Source organism: Pelodiscus sinensis, chromosome 14 (genome assembly GCF_049634645.1).
Source record: "Pelodiscus sinensis isolate JC-2024 chromosome 14, ASM4963464v1, whole genome shotgun sequence".
NCBI lineage: Eukaryota > Metazoa > Chordata > Testudines > Trionychidae > Pelodiscus > Pelodiscus sinensis.
Window position 1 is genome coordinate 20882973 of NC_134724.1, and position 18254 is coordinate 20901226.

Below are 18254 nucleotides of genomic sequence, written 5' to 3' on the forward strand. Positions count from 1 at the left end.
GGCTTTACTCATGGTGAAAAACTTCAATTTTTTCAACAGAGGGAAAAGATTGATATCTGAAAAATTCCAGCAGAAACCAAAAGTTTCAATTATGAAATTCCACTGAGGGAGTTGTAGTTGGGGTGCCTCCTGCCAGCATTCTCTTTCAGTTGGGCTCCCTGAGACTAGACAGTATCTCCCATAATATACCACAGTACTCTGTGGTAAATTCACTTTGATTTTTTTTTTCAAAAGTTCAAGTTCTCCAAGGAAAGCAGATACCACTCATGAAATAAATGTTTTTAACTGAAAACCCAATTTACTCTCCAAACACATTTTTGACAGAAAAAAATGTACCCAACCCTACCAAACACCATAAAAGTAAGATGTGTTTGAAAGATTTATTTAAAGCTAAATGGAATTGAAGGAGAGGGTAGGTCTATAGTATAGTATAAAGTCAAAGTTTTTAAAACAACTTTAAAATAGGAAAATTGGATCACGACATACAAGGAACTAGTACAGCTTGAATCTCTCTGAACCGGGACACCCTCCTCTGGAAACATCCAGAGAACCCCAGTGGTCGGGAGTTTGACAGCAGGAGTGCCAGCGACTGGGAGCCCTGCCAAAGCCAGGGAGCTCTGTAGGGCTGGTGGTGGTGGGGCTAGGAGTCCTGGTAGGAACCAGGACCCCAGCTGGAGCTGGGGCTGAGGGACCAGTGTTCACTTCCCCTTAGCTAGCAAATTCTTTCATTTGGGACCAGTCAGGTAGAGTGTCAGGACCAGGGAGGTCCAACCTGTACTAGCAAAATTAAACAAGAAACAATAAAAAATGAAATATATAAAAATAATGAAAATAATCAATGAACAGGATGGACTACTGCAGTGGTTCTCAAACTTTTTGGCCCAGGGCACACCTGGCTCAATGCAAACCTTTCCATGGACCACTAGCTGCTAATGGAAACTTGCCATTGATTGCATAATTATGCCCGAGCCATTTTGCTAGTGCTGCAGCTAGGGAGAACGGTTTAGTCAGTAAGAAAGGAAACATTAATTTAAATTATTAAACAGATTAAGCATTTTAATTCTCATGTTAGTTTACCAAACTTCATTTTAAATGAAGTAAAACATTAATTTATGTCCAATACAAAATATTTCAATGTTTTCTTGATTTATGGCAGGGGTGGGGAACCTTTTTGGGTTAGGGGCCACTGACCCATAGAAAAATCAGTTGGAGACCACACAAGTGAGAAGCAAAAAAACCCTTCAAAACCCCCCAACCCTCACTAATGTGGCCCCCCAACTGAGACACCTCACTGCTCTGGCACTCCAGCTCCATGGGGCGAGAGAGGGGGACAGGAACTGAGGTTCAGGGCTTCCCATAGGCCAGATTTACTCTTCTGGAGTTCCAGGGTTAGTGTATTTTATGGACCCCCCTAGGCTCTGGCATGGGAACAAATACAAGGGGTTCAGTGTGTGGGACAAGGCTGCCATTGAGTGGGAAAGCGATGCAGGAACTGGGTGGGAGGTGGGGTGCAGGTGCGAGTTCTGGGTGGGAGGTGGGGTGCAGGAGCAGGCTGGGAGTAGGGTGTCTGGCCAGGAGGAAGAGGGCAAGAGCAAGGGTGGGTGGAGGAACAGGGTGGGGGTAGAGTGTGTCTGGCTGCGAGGAGGGTGCAAAAGCAGCCTGAGAGTAGTGTGTCCAGCCAGGGGGAGGGTGCAGGAGCAGGCTGAAGGTTCAGCGTCTCGGTGGAGGGAGGGCAGCAAAGAGGTAGGGTTGTAGGATCTGGACATGATGGGAAGGGGGGGCACTTACTTGATTTCATGCCCTGCGCGGCTGCAAGGAATGGCTTCCCGTTGCTCCCATTGGCTGGACCTGGCCACTGGGAGCAGTGGGGAAAGCATCCACGCACCGTGTCCATGATCTCCTGTTCCCCCAGCCAGGGGAGGAGAGCAGCAGCATACCAAGTCACTTGTGGCTCTGATTCTTCCCCATGAGCTAGATCCAGCAGGGAGGCTTGGGGCTCTCACTGCCCTCCCATACCAGAGTGAAGCCAGCACTGGCGCTCCAACATGCAGGGGGAGGAGGGAGCACAAGGCTGGAGCACTAGCATGGGCTCCCTGTTATGGGGAGAAGAGTGGCATGAGCTTGAGCTGCAGACCACCTGAAAGATGGCCACGGACCATTAGTGGTCCCCTGATGACAGTTTGAGAACTACTGGAATAGTGCAAGGGACTATTTTATTTTACTTACACATAGTTCATGCAAACAGAAAGCTTTTTCCTCCTAGCTGTCCATTACCTTTCTATTTAGTTTTAAAGTAAAGAGGTCTCTGACACTCAATTTATCAATTTTAACCCCAAGTGCTATATACAGAAGAATTTTAATAGATACAAACAGAACTGAAATCTAAAGTTTGGCATAGAATGTTACTGGTAACATGATAGTCGAAAATGCCAGACATCATAGTTGTGGTGCTGTCCCATAATACAAGACTTATAAATTAACTTCCATGATAAATATTTTAAATATTTTATGGTATTTGTTTTATCATAATGCATGACAGCTCAACTACTGTAAATTATGTAAATAAGAAAATATATAGTATGTTCTCCACATATTTTAATGAAGAATAGTAACCAAAAAGTTACTATAAGTTGGACCTCCCTGGTTCCTTCCTGGTTGACCTGCTGGCGCCCCTAACACTGGCCCGGCACAGCTCCCCACCTTGCTGCCCCAGGTTCTCCCAGGGTTCCCGGTGGGGACTGCTTGGCCGCTGCTGCGTGTTCCGGCCCTGCTGCTGCAAGAGGTTCCTCAGCCAGTCCTACCCCACCGCTAGGACCACCCTGCTGCCACTGGGGATTCCAGCTAGCCCCACTGCCACTGGGGGTTTCCCAGGATTCCTTGCTGGGGCTGCCAGACTGCTGATCGCTCCACTGCAATTGGGGGTTCCCCGGCTGGGGCCAGAACTCACCAGCCACCTGTCCCCACTAACACTAGGTGTTCCCTGGCCAGGGCAGGAGCTCCCCAAATGCCGCCTGGCTCCACTGATGCCAGGGGTACGTTGGCCGGGGTTGGGGCTCCTCGGCCAGGGTGGTAGGGCTCCTCAAATGCTGCCTGGCCCAGCCGTGACCCCCTCATTCCCTGCGTTACTTCTGCCTCTGGGGTTCTTTGGTCCAGCAAGATCTGTGGCTCTGCTGGACCACAGATGTTGCGGGACCAGAAAGTCCCAGATTTGGGACATTCAACCTGTACTGGTTTCTTGACAATTTTAATCACAGAAAAAAGTAAAGCTAAATAATTGCTTGGATAAAATTGTTCTTACTTGGTCCATCTGAAGTCTTGTCTGTCTTTCTTCTTTTACATATACAACAAAACAAGGAAGCCATATGACTAAGAATAATAAGAGGTGGAGGCAGAACAGGTTTTTCATGGTAGGCCATAATGAAATGATAGCGTTGATACTTCCATACGATATTGGAAATTGCCTTTACTTGTAAATACACATTGCTGAAGAGAGGAAAATATACAAGCATTTTTAACACAAAGATATTAGAAGTTATTGCTTCTGATAGTAACTATTACTGTATTCTGAATTTTACAAAACAAAATGTAGAGGAAATGTACAGATTATACATAACTATTTTCATTTTACCGGACAAAAAAATTAAATTTTAAAATTGAACTTAGAAGTGCATCAATGGAAGGCTATATTATGGAAAGAACAAATTATACAGTGAAAGCTTTTTTTTTTTTAATCTACCACATTGGGGCAATGGGGTATGAGGGAGGGAGGGAGGGAGGGGGGGGGAGGGGAGAGAGAGAGAGAGAGTGTGTGTGTGTGTGTGTGTGTGTGTGTGTGTGTGTGTGTGTGTGTGTGTGTGTGTGTGTGTGTGTGTGTGTGTGTGTGTGTGTAGGGAGCGCGGTGCTGAGGTGTGGGCTCTGGGATGGGGCACAGGGGAGGAGCTGAACACAGGAGGAGTTTTGAGATGTCAGATTCAGGAAGCATTCACATCACATGACTCCACATTAGTGGCAACTTGTTTTTGCTGTTCCTGGTGGAGGCGTGACTAGGCAGCTCTGTGCTCTGCCCCCATTCTGAGCACTGGTTCTGTAGTTCCCAGGGCCAGGAAACTGCAGACAATGGGAACAGTGTGGGTGGTGCCTGCAGGCGGAGGGAGCACAAAGCTGCCCAGCTATGCCTCCACTACTTGTGGAGAGCCATCTGAGGTGAGTGCCCCCAGATCAGGCACCTAAAATTTCTCACACCCTAACACCCACATTCCAAACTAGGGATGTTAGATAGCAATTAATTTAATAATCACGTAACCACATCAAATTGTAGTGGTTAGACGACTATTCTACAGTCCTCAGGGGTGGGCCTGGCAGCCAGTGTGCTCTGGTCTCCCTCCCAGGGAGCCCCCTGCCATCCCATGCTGCTGCCTCTCACACAGAGGTAGCAACGTGAGGTGGCAACATGAGGTGGCAGCAGCCCCTGTCCACTGGGGGCCCAAACTTTGTTTTTTAAATAAAAGCTTTGCATGTGTCTTGGTTTAGGACTAAATCTTTAGAAGAGCACCAAACAAGTAAACTGCTCAACCGAAGACTAGGATTTCCTGAAACACTGCAGGGATAAATGTGTCCTTTTTGTTATATTGCAACTAGATTGCAATTTTATAATTGTTTTAGAAGACCTATTATTTTCAAATCTAATATCCTACATAATGAGACTCATAAATGCTAAGACCTGAAGCCATGGAGAGTGCAAAGCAGGAGACATATTTACCCTCTCATCTCTAGGATCCCTCCATTAATACACTAAGAATAAGTCTTCTGTGCAAACTTAATCATCATAACCTAACTGGCAATCATTGGGAGAGAAACAGCCGCCTAGTTATAGTTACAATAATTATGTACCAGTTGTTAGAGGTATTATAGAACATGCTCAATAGCTACACATTTTTCTATTAAAACTGCAGCAGTTTTGTAACTACGGGACAAAAGTGCACATATGTTGGTATGCATCTGTGTTGTGACTGTGTGCAAACTAGGTTAAACACCCAACTAGTTACATGTTTAATTAGCCAGTTGCACACACACAATATCCCTGTAAGTTATGCAGTCCTATAAATATAGTAATTGCTTGCAATAGTTACTGTAGTAAGAACACAATCTGAACCACTTAGAACGTACCTGCCCTTGTACTTCAGAAAATATGAGGAGGTTATTCACCTTTAGCAGTAACCAACGTTCTTTGACCAGCGCCACAGACCAGAGTTTTCACAGCAGTACCTGGGGGTCCGCACATGCGCAGCATGCATGGCATGCGGTTATCGTACGCCATCACTGCGCATTCACAGTCCCTCTCCCCCTCAGTTCCTTCTCTATCTGGAAACCGGGCCTGAAAAAGGTCTCTGAAGTAGAGGGCAGGAAGGGGGACAGGGACGCTCATCTCGAAGAACATCAGTTACTGCTAAAGGTGAGTAACCTCCTCCTCTTCGAAAGATGTCCTTGTGAGTGCGCCACAGCAGGTGACTGACTGAAAAGCAGTATGTTCCTATGGAGGTAGGGACTTTGGATCTGGTAAGTATGCTGTAGATAATATAGCCTTGGCTACTTTGGTTGATGAAAGAGGTTCTTGAGAAAGTGCATACTATTTGGCAAATGTTTGGTCAAAAGCCCATGTGGCTGCAGCACATCCGTTCTTGATGAGAAACTTTGCAGAGGTAGGGCATGCATGTGGCTATGGTCCTGGTGGAATGGGTATGTATCGAAGTAGGTGGCATTGATTATTGTGTTGGTAATACATTCTGATGCAGTCAGAAATCTAGTGTGATAGTCTGAGAATAGATCTGCTATTCTTTATTATGTTCCGCTAGAGAAATAAACAGTCTGGGCGAGGATATGAAAGGCCTTGTTCTATGAATGTAAAAGGAAAGTGCCCTGTGACATCAAGGGTATGCATCTTTGCTTCAAAGGGATTGGAACTGGTTTGGGAAAGAATTCAGGTAAGTGAATGGTCTGGTTTATGTGGAAAGATTAACATCTCGTGGAAAGGAACTTGGGATGAATGCACAGTTATTTTATCTTTGAAAAAGGTGGTATATGGTGTGTATGTTGGGGGGGGGTCTGCCATGAGGGCAGCCATCTCTCTCCCCTCTTCCTGGCTGATGGAATAGCCACTACAAAGGCAGTTTTCATTGACAAATAAAGGAATGAGAATGGGGCCATCAGTACAAATGGAGGTTTCATGAGGATGTTAATCACCAATTTCCATGGTTCATTTGGAGAGGTTATGTCAGGATATAATGCCTGCAGGCCCTTCAAGAAACATTTGGTCATTGGATGTGTAGAGATTGTAGTATTGTCAGTTTTTGCATGGAAGGTTGTGATAGCTGCCAAATATACCTTAATGGAGCTGGTGGACAGATGTGCAAGAGGTAGTCCAAGATTACAGGTAATGGGGCTGTCTCTGGAGAGATGTTATGAGGAATAGCACCAATGGACGAATCGTGACCATTTGTAGCTATATGTTTTCCGAGTCGACATAGCTCTACTGTGTAACAGTACATTTGGTACTTGCTCTGCACACTGGAGCTCTATCCCAGAGAGCCATCCAGGCACCAGACTTTTAGGTGAAGTCTGAGAAATTGGGGGTGGTGAATCTGCAGCCCTGACTGATACAACAGCTTGGAATGATGTGGTAGGATGATAGGGGGAAATATGGCCATTCTGTTGAGGAAAGGAAACCACGGCTGTCTGGGCTGGCATGCGGCTATAAGAATGATTCTTACTCTGTCCCTCCTTATTTTGTGTATTCTCCTGTTGAGAAGGGGAGTTGGAGGGAAGGCATATAGCAGATGATGGTTTCATTTGAGAATGAGAGCATCTCCAAGGGAGCCCTTGTCTATGCTGGCTCTGGAGCAGTACGCAGGACACTTTTTGTTGGTGTTTGTGGAGAAAAGGTCTAGCAAGGGGTGTCCCCATTGACCAAATATTGTTGCCAGTACCCTGTCATCTACCTACCATTCTTGAGACAGGGTTCTGCTTAATGTGTTGACTATGGTATTTAGGATGCCGAGGAGGTAATCCCATGCTTGAGGTACCAGTTCAACAGGGCAATAGCCTCTGTACAGAGGACATGAGAACAGGCATCTGTTTATATAAACACGCATGCAATGTTGTCTGTATATATTCTGACATGTCTGCCAGATATTGCTGGTAGGAAGTGTTGGCAAGTGAGCGTGACAGCTCTGAGCTCCGGAACATTTACGTGGAGTGTCCTTTCTGTTGGTGTCCAGAGACCCTGTGTTATAAACTTTGCCATGTATGCTCCCCATCCTGTAAGAGACACATCTGTAGTGATGACCACCGAGGGTTGCGGTGCTTGGAACGTGACTTTTTGTCCACCATGGTATTGCACTTTTTACCTGTAAGGGAATGGAAAGATTCTTGGTGAGGGGGTGATGGTTTGGTTTATAAACTGTTCTGAGCCAGCCCTGTAAGCATTGCATTAACAGATATGCATTCGATACTATGGGGTTGCATGATGCCATTTGGCTGGAGCAATTGAAGGCAGTCGTTGACTGTGACTTGAGGTATTAGGTGTAATTTGAGAACTAAGTCCCAGATTTTCTCGAATCTGTCATGTGGCAAAGAAGCTATGGCAGTTCTTGCATCAAGCTATGCTCCTATGAATTGTATTGATTGTACTGGCCTAGAGAATAGAAGCATTCCATACTCAGGAGAGTACTGCAACGAGAATCCATACACTGAAGTAGGGAAGATAATATCATCTTGTTTCCTTAGGTAGGTGGTGGCTATTGTACGCGTTTTGGAAAAGTCTCAATGCCGTGGAGAGTCCAAATGATAGGACATTGGTAGTGGTGTGTACATAGGACAAAGCGGAGAACATTTATGAGCAGGGTGGATCGTTACATGGAAGAAGGTATCCTGTAAGTCAGAGATGAAAACCAACTGCCCAGCTCCAGTGCTGGAATAATGGTGACTTTAGCCACCATCTAAAACTTTTGCCTTTTTATGTGTTTGTTGACGGCTCCAAGATCTAAAATTGGGTGACATCCTCCATTCTTTTTCTGTGAGAGAAATAATAGTAGAAACCGCCCCCCTCATGTCCATGTGGGATCACTTCTATAGCACCCAACCAGAGAGGATAAATCTCCTGCCTTAACATCAAATCATAAAAGTGGTCCCTGAAGAGGACTGGGGTGAGTTGAAGTGGGGGGACAGAGATAATGGGTATGGCGTATCCCAAAAGGATTGTAGCACCCATTTATCAGATGTTATGCCTTGCCATTTGGTATAAAAGGGCAGAAGGCTGTGATTCAATGTTTTATTATTGATTGGCAACTGTGGAGTGGGTGAAAGTGTTTTCGGTCCCACAACGGAGACTTCAAATTTGTTTATTTTGTTGAGGTGGCTGGTTCGTAGCGCTGTTCTGATTGCGTCTACGTTGTTGTCTGTCACGACCACATTGCTGTTGTGGTTGGTAGTCTTGTCTTTGATGCTGGTACATGTATGGGGGATACCCTGGTCTAGGGTACGACTGGTATGTATACTGCCTCCTCTTGGTTGCAGGTGTATGCATCCCAAGAGATCACAGGGAAATGCTGATAAAGTTGAACCACGTGGTTTGTCTCATCAAAGCTGCGGTTGCTGTCGATCTAGTGGCCTGTAACGCTGTCCAGAATCTTGCAGGACCTCCTGAGATGACAGCTTTGAATTGCTGTTTCTTAGCCTCTGGTATGTCTTCAATAAAGCTGTTGAATTTGGAATAGTTGTTGAAATAATACTTGCTAAGCAGCGCCGTGTAATTAGCTACCCAAAATTGTAGGGTATGAGATGTAAACCTTCCTGCTGAATAAATCCAGTCGTTTGCTATCTTCGTTTTCCGGGGTTGAACAGGGATGCTGTTGTTTATTCCTCTAATGGGCAGCTTCAACCACCAGAGAACGGGGGGGGAGGGGGGCGGGGGGAGGGAAGGGTGAAGAGGAATTCTGATCCCTTTGGGGGAACATAATACTTCCTATCAGTTCACCTACAAGTAGGCAGGATAGTGGCAGGGGTCTGCCACATAGTCTTGGCAGGGTCCATGATGGCAAGATTTGTGGGCAGAGCAATTTTTGCCAGTGGAGGCCTGGAGGCTACTGGTAAGTTCATGTTGTATTTCCAAGACTTTCGCCATGGCAATATTGAGGTTAGCTGCCACCCTTTTGAAGAGGTCCTGGAATGTTGATGGTCATGGCCTTAATACTTTATCAGGAGAAGATGATGAGTTTGTGTCTGGAGACGTATCTGGGGCCTGACTCTCAGGTTGGAGATCTGGCATTTTTTCCTGCATCCTCTATGGTGATGGAGACAGGTTAGAAGAAAGAGTGCAGGTTGATTATCCCTCATTTTGAGGAGCTGCTTTCTATAAGTTATATGCTCATGGACTCCAATATTGCCATTGTGAGGCATATGGTATGGGCGGTGGCATCCATGGGTGTGGACCCCAAGGTGGAATGCCAGTGTCTGAAGCTGGCCCGGAGACCTCGGGTGGGTGACAATTGGGTAAAAAGGTTACATCCCCATCATCATCATTAGATAGCACTGTGGGTGAAGTGACATGTTTTGGTGCCACTGTGGCTGGTGACATGTTGGTGCCAAGGAACGGGGAGTTGAAAGTAGAGGAAACCACGAGATCCCTCTGGTAAAGGAACCTCGGTGTCAGAGAGGATAGCGTCATTATGGATGATAACACGGACAGTATTGATGCAGGTGGAGTACTCGTTGGTACCAATGTGTGCTGCGGTGCAGAGATGTTCACAGCACCATCAGACGTTGCAACAGTACCAATGTCTACTGTGGCTAATGGATGCAGTGCCTTGTGGGTCAATGTCTGCATCAATGCGTCCACACTCTGACTGTTCAGTACCACGCTGGGCCCTGCGCTACATGAGGCAAGTACAGTCAAGCCTGTAGCCTTGGTTTTGTACGCACCATGTTTGGAAGCACCGCAATCAGTGTTAATGATGCCGGGCACATCGTATGTGTTGAGGGGCAGTGCCATTTCAACCCTCGGTGCCAATTTCTCACTTGTATGCTGTATGGGTGGCTGAGCCCTATGAGGCAGAGCGGAGGCACGTTTCTTAGGGAATTTTTTCCCTTTGTCAGATCTTGGTTTTTCAGGATGCTCAGTGCCTGGGTCAGAGGATGAGTGCTGTGCTTTTTCCAGCATAATCACTTTAACACAGAGGTCCCTGTGTCTGCACATTCACACCTTTAGCCTGGCACAATCGTGGCAGTCCTACTGGACATGGGAGCCTCCTAAACATTGAACACATTTGGAATGCCTGTCAGAGGTGGGCATGGCGTCATTGCAGCAGCATTTAAAACCTGGTGACCCAGGCATTGTTCCCTGACTGGAAAACAAATGAGGGAAAACAACTTGAGGTAGGAAAGGTGGGGGGGTTTTTTTGGTCGTCCTTTTTTGATGGGGAACGAACTTGGAAACATAGGGTAAATGGAGAATAAATAACCAAAAATGAACTACTTATTTACGAGATATAACGACAAGTGAAGAGCACTGCTGAGCTCCGTCATAAGTCAGGGATGGTAAGAAGGAACTGAGGGGAGGAGGGCTGTGCATGCACAGTCATGCTTGCTGTGCAATGTGTGGCTCCACAGGCACTACTCTGAAAACTCCCGTCCGCAGTGCTGGGAAGCACCAACACCTGCTGTGGAGCACCCACAGGAAACAACTCTCAAAGAAGAGCTAATCTTATTTCTAGGTAGGTTAGATAGTGCATAATTGAATAGTCGTGTAGCCAATCAAATTATAGTGGTTACACGACTATTCAATAGTCCTCGGGGGTAGGGCCAGCAGCCAGTGCACTCCCAGCCCCGCTCCAGGGAGCTTGCTGCCATCCTACATTGCTGCCTCTCTAGCAAAGGCAGAAGTGCAGGTAGGCAGGTGAGAGCCGATCTGCAAGGGGAGCTGGTCTAAAAACTGGCTTCCTGCACAGACCAGCTCCCGCCTGCCACCTCTGATACTAAGGCAGCAACACGAGGTGGTGGCAGCCCCTGTCCATGGTGGGTCCGAGCCCAGGCCTGCTCTGCGGTAGCCTCCCCGGATTGACAGAGGCAGCAGCACTGGAGGGCGGGAGGGGATAGGCGGCACTGCTGAGCCAGTACTTAAGGGAGCTGGCTTTAAAAGCCAGTTCCTCCCCTCCACTGGCACCTGCCTCTCCTACCCTCCCCCCACTGCCTCTGCAGGAGGCAGCAAGAGGGGAGAAGATGTGTCCATGGAGCTTAAAAACCAGCTACCTGCATGTATCGGCTTCTGCCTGTCCCCCCTCACCCTCTGTGCTGCTGCCTCTCTATCAAAGGCAGCTGCACAGAGGTGGGCAGATTCGATGCTCATGGACACAGGCTACCGGCTTCCAACTCCCCCGCCATCCCTACCGCCCCGCCTCTGATACAGAGTCAGGAAGGGGACAGGGAAGCATGTGTAGTCAACAGGATTAATTGATAAGCCCAAGCTTATCAGTTAATCATGTAGTTGTCTACACATTGATATCCCTACTTATTTCTTAATATTTCAGTATGAATTTCCTTAACAGTTATAAATACAGCTCCATTTATATGATTAAAAATACCATCAGAGAAACCCCACTGAGATGCCATGATTAAAAGTACCACTGAGAAAACACCACATTTCAGTATAAAAATCTGCATTCTGTTCCTGAACTAATAGAATTCTTTTTAACAGAGGGCTCTGTTATGAGGTATGGTCACAGAAGACCCCCTGAAGATGCTTCCCGGTGTGCTGACAAAGCCCTGTTGCTCTCTGAGGCTTCTTTCAGCCCTGTCCTGCTGGGCTATATCTCCTGGTCTCCCCAGCCAAGGCACAGAGCTGAGAGCACTGAACCTCTTCAGGTCTGAGAATGCAGTTTTGGGCACAGCTTTCGGGAAAACTCATGCCCCAAATGGGATCAGAACCCTAAATAAATCATTCAGGTAAGCCCCCTTTAACAAGAAAGCCCTCCTTTCATGACAGCTCACCAGGTAACAATTATTTACACTGGGCTTGAAGAGAAGAGATTTTAATTAAGTACAAATAGTGGGATTTAAGTGGTTGCAAGTGAATGCAGGCAGAGCAAAGTAGATTACAAATTTTAAGTTACAAGAAAAATGCATAGCTACTTATAAACACTAAAAGCTCAATGCAAACTTACCCTAAAACTGTTCTTATTTCAGGTAACCCCTCAAAGCAAGGAGTGGCAGGCTGGCCAAAGACAAAGACTGAATTTTCTTTTGTCTTAAATAGCCTCTCTTTTAGGTGGGAATTCTTTCTTTTTACATTCCACCCTCTATGGACAATTACCCAGTCAGACCCTACCAGCTGTGGTCATGTCTTCCTCAGACCAACCACTGCTTAGACTTAAAGGACCAAAGAGGCTTTTTACAGGCGATCATCCAGACATTGAGGGAAACACCTTTGATGGCTTTCATTTGCACAGTTAAAAACATAAACCATTCAATACTCCATATTTCTAACTTTACATACAAGAATGATATATACACCAAAATAAGATATACAGTGCTAGCAGATTGTGACATAAAAACAGATAGGTTACATGAGGTATTTTGTCCAAAGCATCTCTGAATTATGCATTATTTGTATCCGTAAGACAATTTCATAAAGCGGGGCGGGGGCGCGGGGCAGAAGAGAACCATGACAGGCTCTATAAAGATAGATGGACAAATCTAAAGTCAAATAAGTTTGACAATCTGACAATTTTTTTAATGCTTCAGGGGGTAGCCGAGTTAGTCTGTACAGGTAAACTGAAAAAACCACAAATAGTCTGGTAGCACTTTATAGACTAACCAAACATGTAGATGGTATAATGAGCTTTTGTGGGCACAACACACTTCTTCAGATGACCAGAACGCCGGATGTCTAGGACCAAAATAAATAGGGGAGACTGGAGGGCCGGGGGGGCAGTGTGAAACTGGGAGGGAGGGGAACAAGAAAAAGCAGTGGGTAAAAAATATACCAAGGAAAAGTTGAGGCTCATTCAATTGCACATCCAGTAATTTAATCTATGCCATCAATTGCCAGCAATGCCCCACTGCAATATATACTGGACAGACTGGACAGTCCCTACGTGAAGAATTAATGGACACAAATCAGATATCCGTAAAGGGAACATACAAAAGCCTGTGAGGGCACACTTTAATCTCCCTGGGCATGCATTAACAGATCTTCACATGGCTGTTTTGTTACAAACCTATTACAGGAGCCAAATACACAGGGCAGGACTGGAGCTTCAGCTCATTCCCAAATTCAATTCTCACACTTCTGGATTAAAAAGAGATACTGGATGATTAGGTCATTACCTATCAAGCAATGAGGGTGACAATGGTTCTTTGTCTTTGAAGAATCTCATACCATCAGATGTTTCATCAGTCTTTAAGTGTTTCCTGACTCTTTGTTGTTTGCTAATTAATGGTTCTTATCTGCTCCCTTTGACTACCTAGTCTTTAGGTGCTAATATACTTGGCTTTCCCTTGATATATTTTTTACCCACTGCCTTTTTTGTTCTCCACACTAATGGAAGTGAGTCAGAGTTTTTTTTATTCACTTTGCCTTCAGTTATATCAATTCAGTGAAAAAATTATGATTTCCCTGTAACATGCTATTCAAGTTATTAGTAATATAGATTTGCTTCATGTCTCTAGTCTAGATAGAGATAGCACAAACTACACTCCCCTCTGCTTGCAAGGCCAGCTATGCTAACAATTTTAGCCTGTGGACAGGACAGAATGTTGCACATTCTGACATTCTTTCAGGGAAGAGGAGCTTTAAAACTTCAGCCAGGACTCCACAAGAGTTCTGCCAGTAGAGGATCCCAGTTACTGAGGACTATGGGCAGAATAATGCATCTATCTCCAGACCTATGTGCTTTCTGGGTAAAGCTTACTGGTTTCAGGCTCAACAGCGGTACTGGGAAGATCCTGCACTGTTGTACACTGTCTGGTCTGTAGTTAAAGAGGGGAAGAGAAGAAAGGGAATCATTCCACCTATTCCACTTGTTCTCATCCATTAAAAGGAAATTCACTTAGGTCAAATTTCATTTTCTCAAATTAAAATGGTTTAGCTTAATTTTTAACTTTTGGGGACTTATATACTACACCACAACAATTACTCCAAACTGGAAGCAGGCTTACCAATCATGGAGTAAGCAAGTCTTCAGTTTTAATGTGCTGTGTACTGTTACAAATATTTTTCAAATACTTTTTAATGGATTAGGAAGACTAAAATTATGTTTTGTTCATCTTCTCTATTGCTATTCCCAGAAAAGCTCTTTATTTTTTTTAAAAAGACATTGAGTTTTGGAACATAGCTTCCTTAAGACTGCATAGCATCATGAGCAGGGTGTATCATAATCCCTCTTCCCTAGGAGTTGGGCGGACTGTCCCTACAGTACTGAAGAGTAACAGGTCAAGACTGGTCATATGTTCTTAAGATGCTAATGAACAGCAATGCCTTTCACTACCATCAGACCACCAAACTATTTCAATTAGCATATTCAAGTTAGATATGTACTACTTATCGCAGATTAACAATTAGCTGAAAGTAACAATGTACTTACTTGAAAAATGCAATAAGGAGATTAACCATAATAATGTACTGTACAAAGAGGTAGACAGCTTGAAGAAATGGGGTCAGCCATGTTCCAGGTCCACATAGATCGCGAAGCTCTGTATTATTTGCACATACTTTGGTGATAAAACACAGAGACCATATTTTCTTTTAGAGACAGGATTTTTAATACTTACACCAGATACAATTCTTTCAGTATCTATTCAGTAAAGATTGTACAATAACTAATTATGTGCATCTATACTGTAATTTGTTCTTTTAAAAAAAATATGGGGAACAGTTGATAAAAGTTACAAAAGAGGAAGGCATCCTGTAGTTACTGAATGGCCTTTATCAGTTAAGTAAAATGCTTTTCCAGCTCACAGCAACAAAATCTTGGCTGTGTGGGATAAACACCTGGAACAGCTCTAAGCTTAACCTAAAGGGAAGGTACTTCTTCTGACCCATTAACAAAACTTCTCATTCTAGGTCATGTTTAAGCTTTTATTCAGCCTATGTATGACAAAGGGCTCCCTTCATTTGGACATATGTAAATTAAATAGGTATACCTTAAGAATAAAAGGTAAACAATTAAGAATGTAAAATCCAATTTAATTAGTTAACCAATTAAATGTTAAGTTTAACTGGTTAACTGATTAAACGGGGGAGAATAGAGAGAGGCCACTCGAACATGGCTGGGCTGCAGCGGCCTTCCACCCAACACAGAGGTGCTAGAGAGGCTCCCACCTGTCTGGAGTGCTGCCTGCCCATAGCAGGTGAGGGGCTGCTCCAGCCCCCACCGGTTAACAATTAACATCCCTAAATCCAGTACAACTTCAACACACCTCACTATCAGCATTTGGAGGGGGGGGAGCAAAAAAAATAATCCTTGAGCATTTTCATAAATTGTTCAAAAACTGCATCATCTTACCATCAATTTCATATGCATAAACTTCACCAAAAATCATCCAGTATGGATGAAACACAATATCTCTAGCAAGAGTCCAAGATGGTTCTTCATTAGGATAGAGTATTGCCTTCCTGGGAACCCCAAAACTAAGCAGTACAAGTGCCATAATCACCACAATGTAGAACATGTTGGCCACCTGTTAAAAAAAGTTCAAATTAAGAAAACTCAAAAAGGCCACAGAATATAAGCTTTAGTAATGTTTCAAAACACTAGTGTAATTACTTTATCTCTAAAATGTATCCTATTTAATTGTGTTTTTAAATACAAGAGTGTACAAGTGAGTGCATGAGCACAAATAACATCTACTCAGAGCTCGTTGATAAATTGAGGATAAGGATTTATCATGCTTATTCCTTAAACTAGAAATCATAAAACAAAATTAGTTTTGCAGAACTTTGACATGCTATTTTAATTCTTTTTATGTTTAAAGTATTAACCAGCACTGAAGTATACTCAGCTTCTTTCCAACTAAAGCAAGCTTTTATAGCAGCAATTTCTAGTACAAACTTAAAGAATGTTGTGTATCTTGACATTTTAAGCAGTTTTTGAGCGATTTATAATTAGGTAAGAGCATTCAGCCAGCTAAAATTCAGCACAAGATCCTAAACCTTCATCTTCAGTTTTTCCTCCCACAGTTTTCCCAAGCTCATGAGTGACACAGAAATACAACCAGGTCTCATGCAATATATTGCAGAGCAACAAGTAGTTTATTTTTTCTTGGAGGGCGTGTTGGAAGTGGGGGAACTACGAAATACAAACTTTGGGAAAGCCATTTTTAAGGAAGAATGCAAATGTTTTTTTTAACCTCAAACTCATTTGGTTAAGCCGTATACCAGTGTATAGAACTTACTCCTCTGGTTCTTATTCTCTGTCATCCGTCAGTTCATATATTTTACAGAAAGATTATTTTATTTCCATTATTCACTATGAAAATGTGATGTAGATTATTTTCATAACTCCTAATAATTTGTGTAAGTTCCCAATGGTATAGAAGAGGGAATGTACTGAAAAATTCAGCTTATGCTGTCTGACCAGGAGAAAGGAAACCTACTTTGAGATGTGATTATTTGAAGAATCTTCTTATACACAGTTAATTAATTATATTTGAGATTATGAACTCTTTGTATATTTATTTTTATCAAGTTGCAAACTGTTTGGAGTGTAAGGCTCTATCTTTACCTTCCTGCGACCCATTTTATTTCAGTCTTGGAAAATATTCCAAGGAGTGGTGGCAAAAGGCTAACAATGTAAGAATGTTAAACTTGGATGATTATCCACTTAAATGGAGCACCTCGGAGACAAAGAGAAGGCTACTATCCAAATCTGAACTTGACAGGCTGATAAGTAATAGTGACACAGGTTTCTAAACAGCTGATGAATCACCTGACAAGGGCTTTGGAGGCTATAAAAGAAAGGATCTTGCATCAGTCATTTGAGAGAGAGAGAGAACAAACAACAAAGAATGAACAGGAAGGTACTCGCTTTGTGAGTTTCCGTTTCTGACCTAATTTTTCAGAGAAGCTATGAGAAGCAGCAGAAATCCAGGACTTGTTAGAGGACTCTTACTTAAAAGCACTCAAGAACAACGAGAAAATTATGCAGGGAAATGTATACAGGTATTTTATGGTTTTATCTAGATCTGTATATTTCTTCTGCTAGCTAAAGAAAAGAGAGATTGTTTTTTGGAAAACCTCATGAAGCCTATCTACCTGTTTGTTTCCTCTATCACATGCTCCTTGAAGAGCTGATATATAAACCAGAGTGTACATTAGGATGGGGCTCTAGGAAAAGGTGTATTTAAGATACCGAAGAGTCTTAAGCAATCAGCACTAGTTCTGAGAGCATAGGACAGCTGGACTGCAGGATCCCATTTCTGTGAAGGTGTAACAGAGAGTGTTTGTATCCAGGAAGTGTGACAAAGCAGTCTAGGAAAGACTATACCAAAGACTACCAAGAGCAAAGAAGAATAAGGAGCATAGTGATCCAGTGTGGTGGGCCTCAAATATAGCATTGGCTGTGTGTGACAAGACATATAATTACATCTGAAGTGCTGTAACATCATTCCGACAGATGAGACCTCCCTGGCCCAGCACCCTCAGGACCTGAGTGGACCTGAACCACAGAGTTTGCCAGACCAGGGGAGGTTGACGCTCCTCATCCTGCTGCAGGGTCTGCTCCTGGCTAGGGCTGCACTCCTAACCACTGGCCCCACTGCACTCCAGCCGTGGCCAGGAGCTGCACTTCTGAACCTGGACAGCCAGGGCTCTCTGGTCTGGCAACATCCATGGTATGGTAGGACCACGCAAGTTGCTGGACCCGAATCCTGGATGTTAGAGGTTCCACCTGTACCACCATTTGTCCCTTTCCAACTATTTTCTGGATTATACTCCCCCGTGCTATAGAAATGTGGCCAGGGACATAATCAGGTTAAAACTGCAACATTACCTAAAACAGCTGAGCATTCAAAGGTGGAGAATTTTGGAACACCTTACAATACCTCCCAAGAAAATTGCTACTTTAGGGAAGAAAGGTTTTAGACACTTTTTCACACAACAGAACTCATGAAAGAGTATTAGCTCTTGTAACAGGAAACTGGAAATATGAAAGCATACAGAACATATTAAGAGACACTGCCCATTGATAGTTTGTGAATATAATTTA

At 44.0% G+C, this 18254-nt stretch overlaps 1 protein-coding gene across 2 annotated transcripts in view; it reads right to left on the bottom strand.

Annotated features, from left to right (window-relative positions):
• Nucleotides 1-18254, bottom strand: part of TRPM7 (transient receptor potential cation channel subfamily M member 7) — a 116085-nt gene that overhangs the window by 34698 nt on the left and 63133 nt on the right. For both annotated transcript variants that reach the window (XM_075897155.1, XM_075897154.1), the window contains exons 22-24: nucleotides 15555-15729; nucleotides 14634-14760; nucleotides 3299-3483 (exon numbers count right to left, since the gene is read on the bottom strand). In XM_075897155.1, the coding sequence (XP_075753270.1) occupies nucleotides 3299-3483; nucleotides 14634-14760; nucleotides 15555-15729 (487 nt within the window). The remainder of the gene's footprint in view (nucleotides 1-3298; nucleotides 3484-14633; nucleotides 14761-15554; nucleotides 15730-18254) is intronic.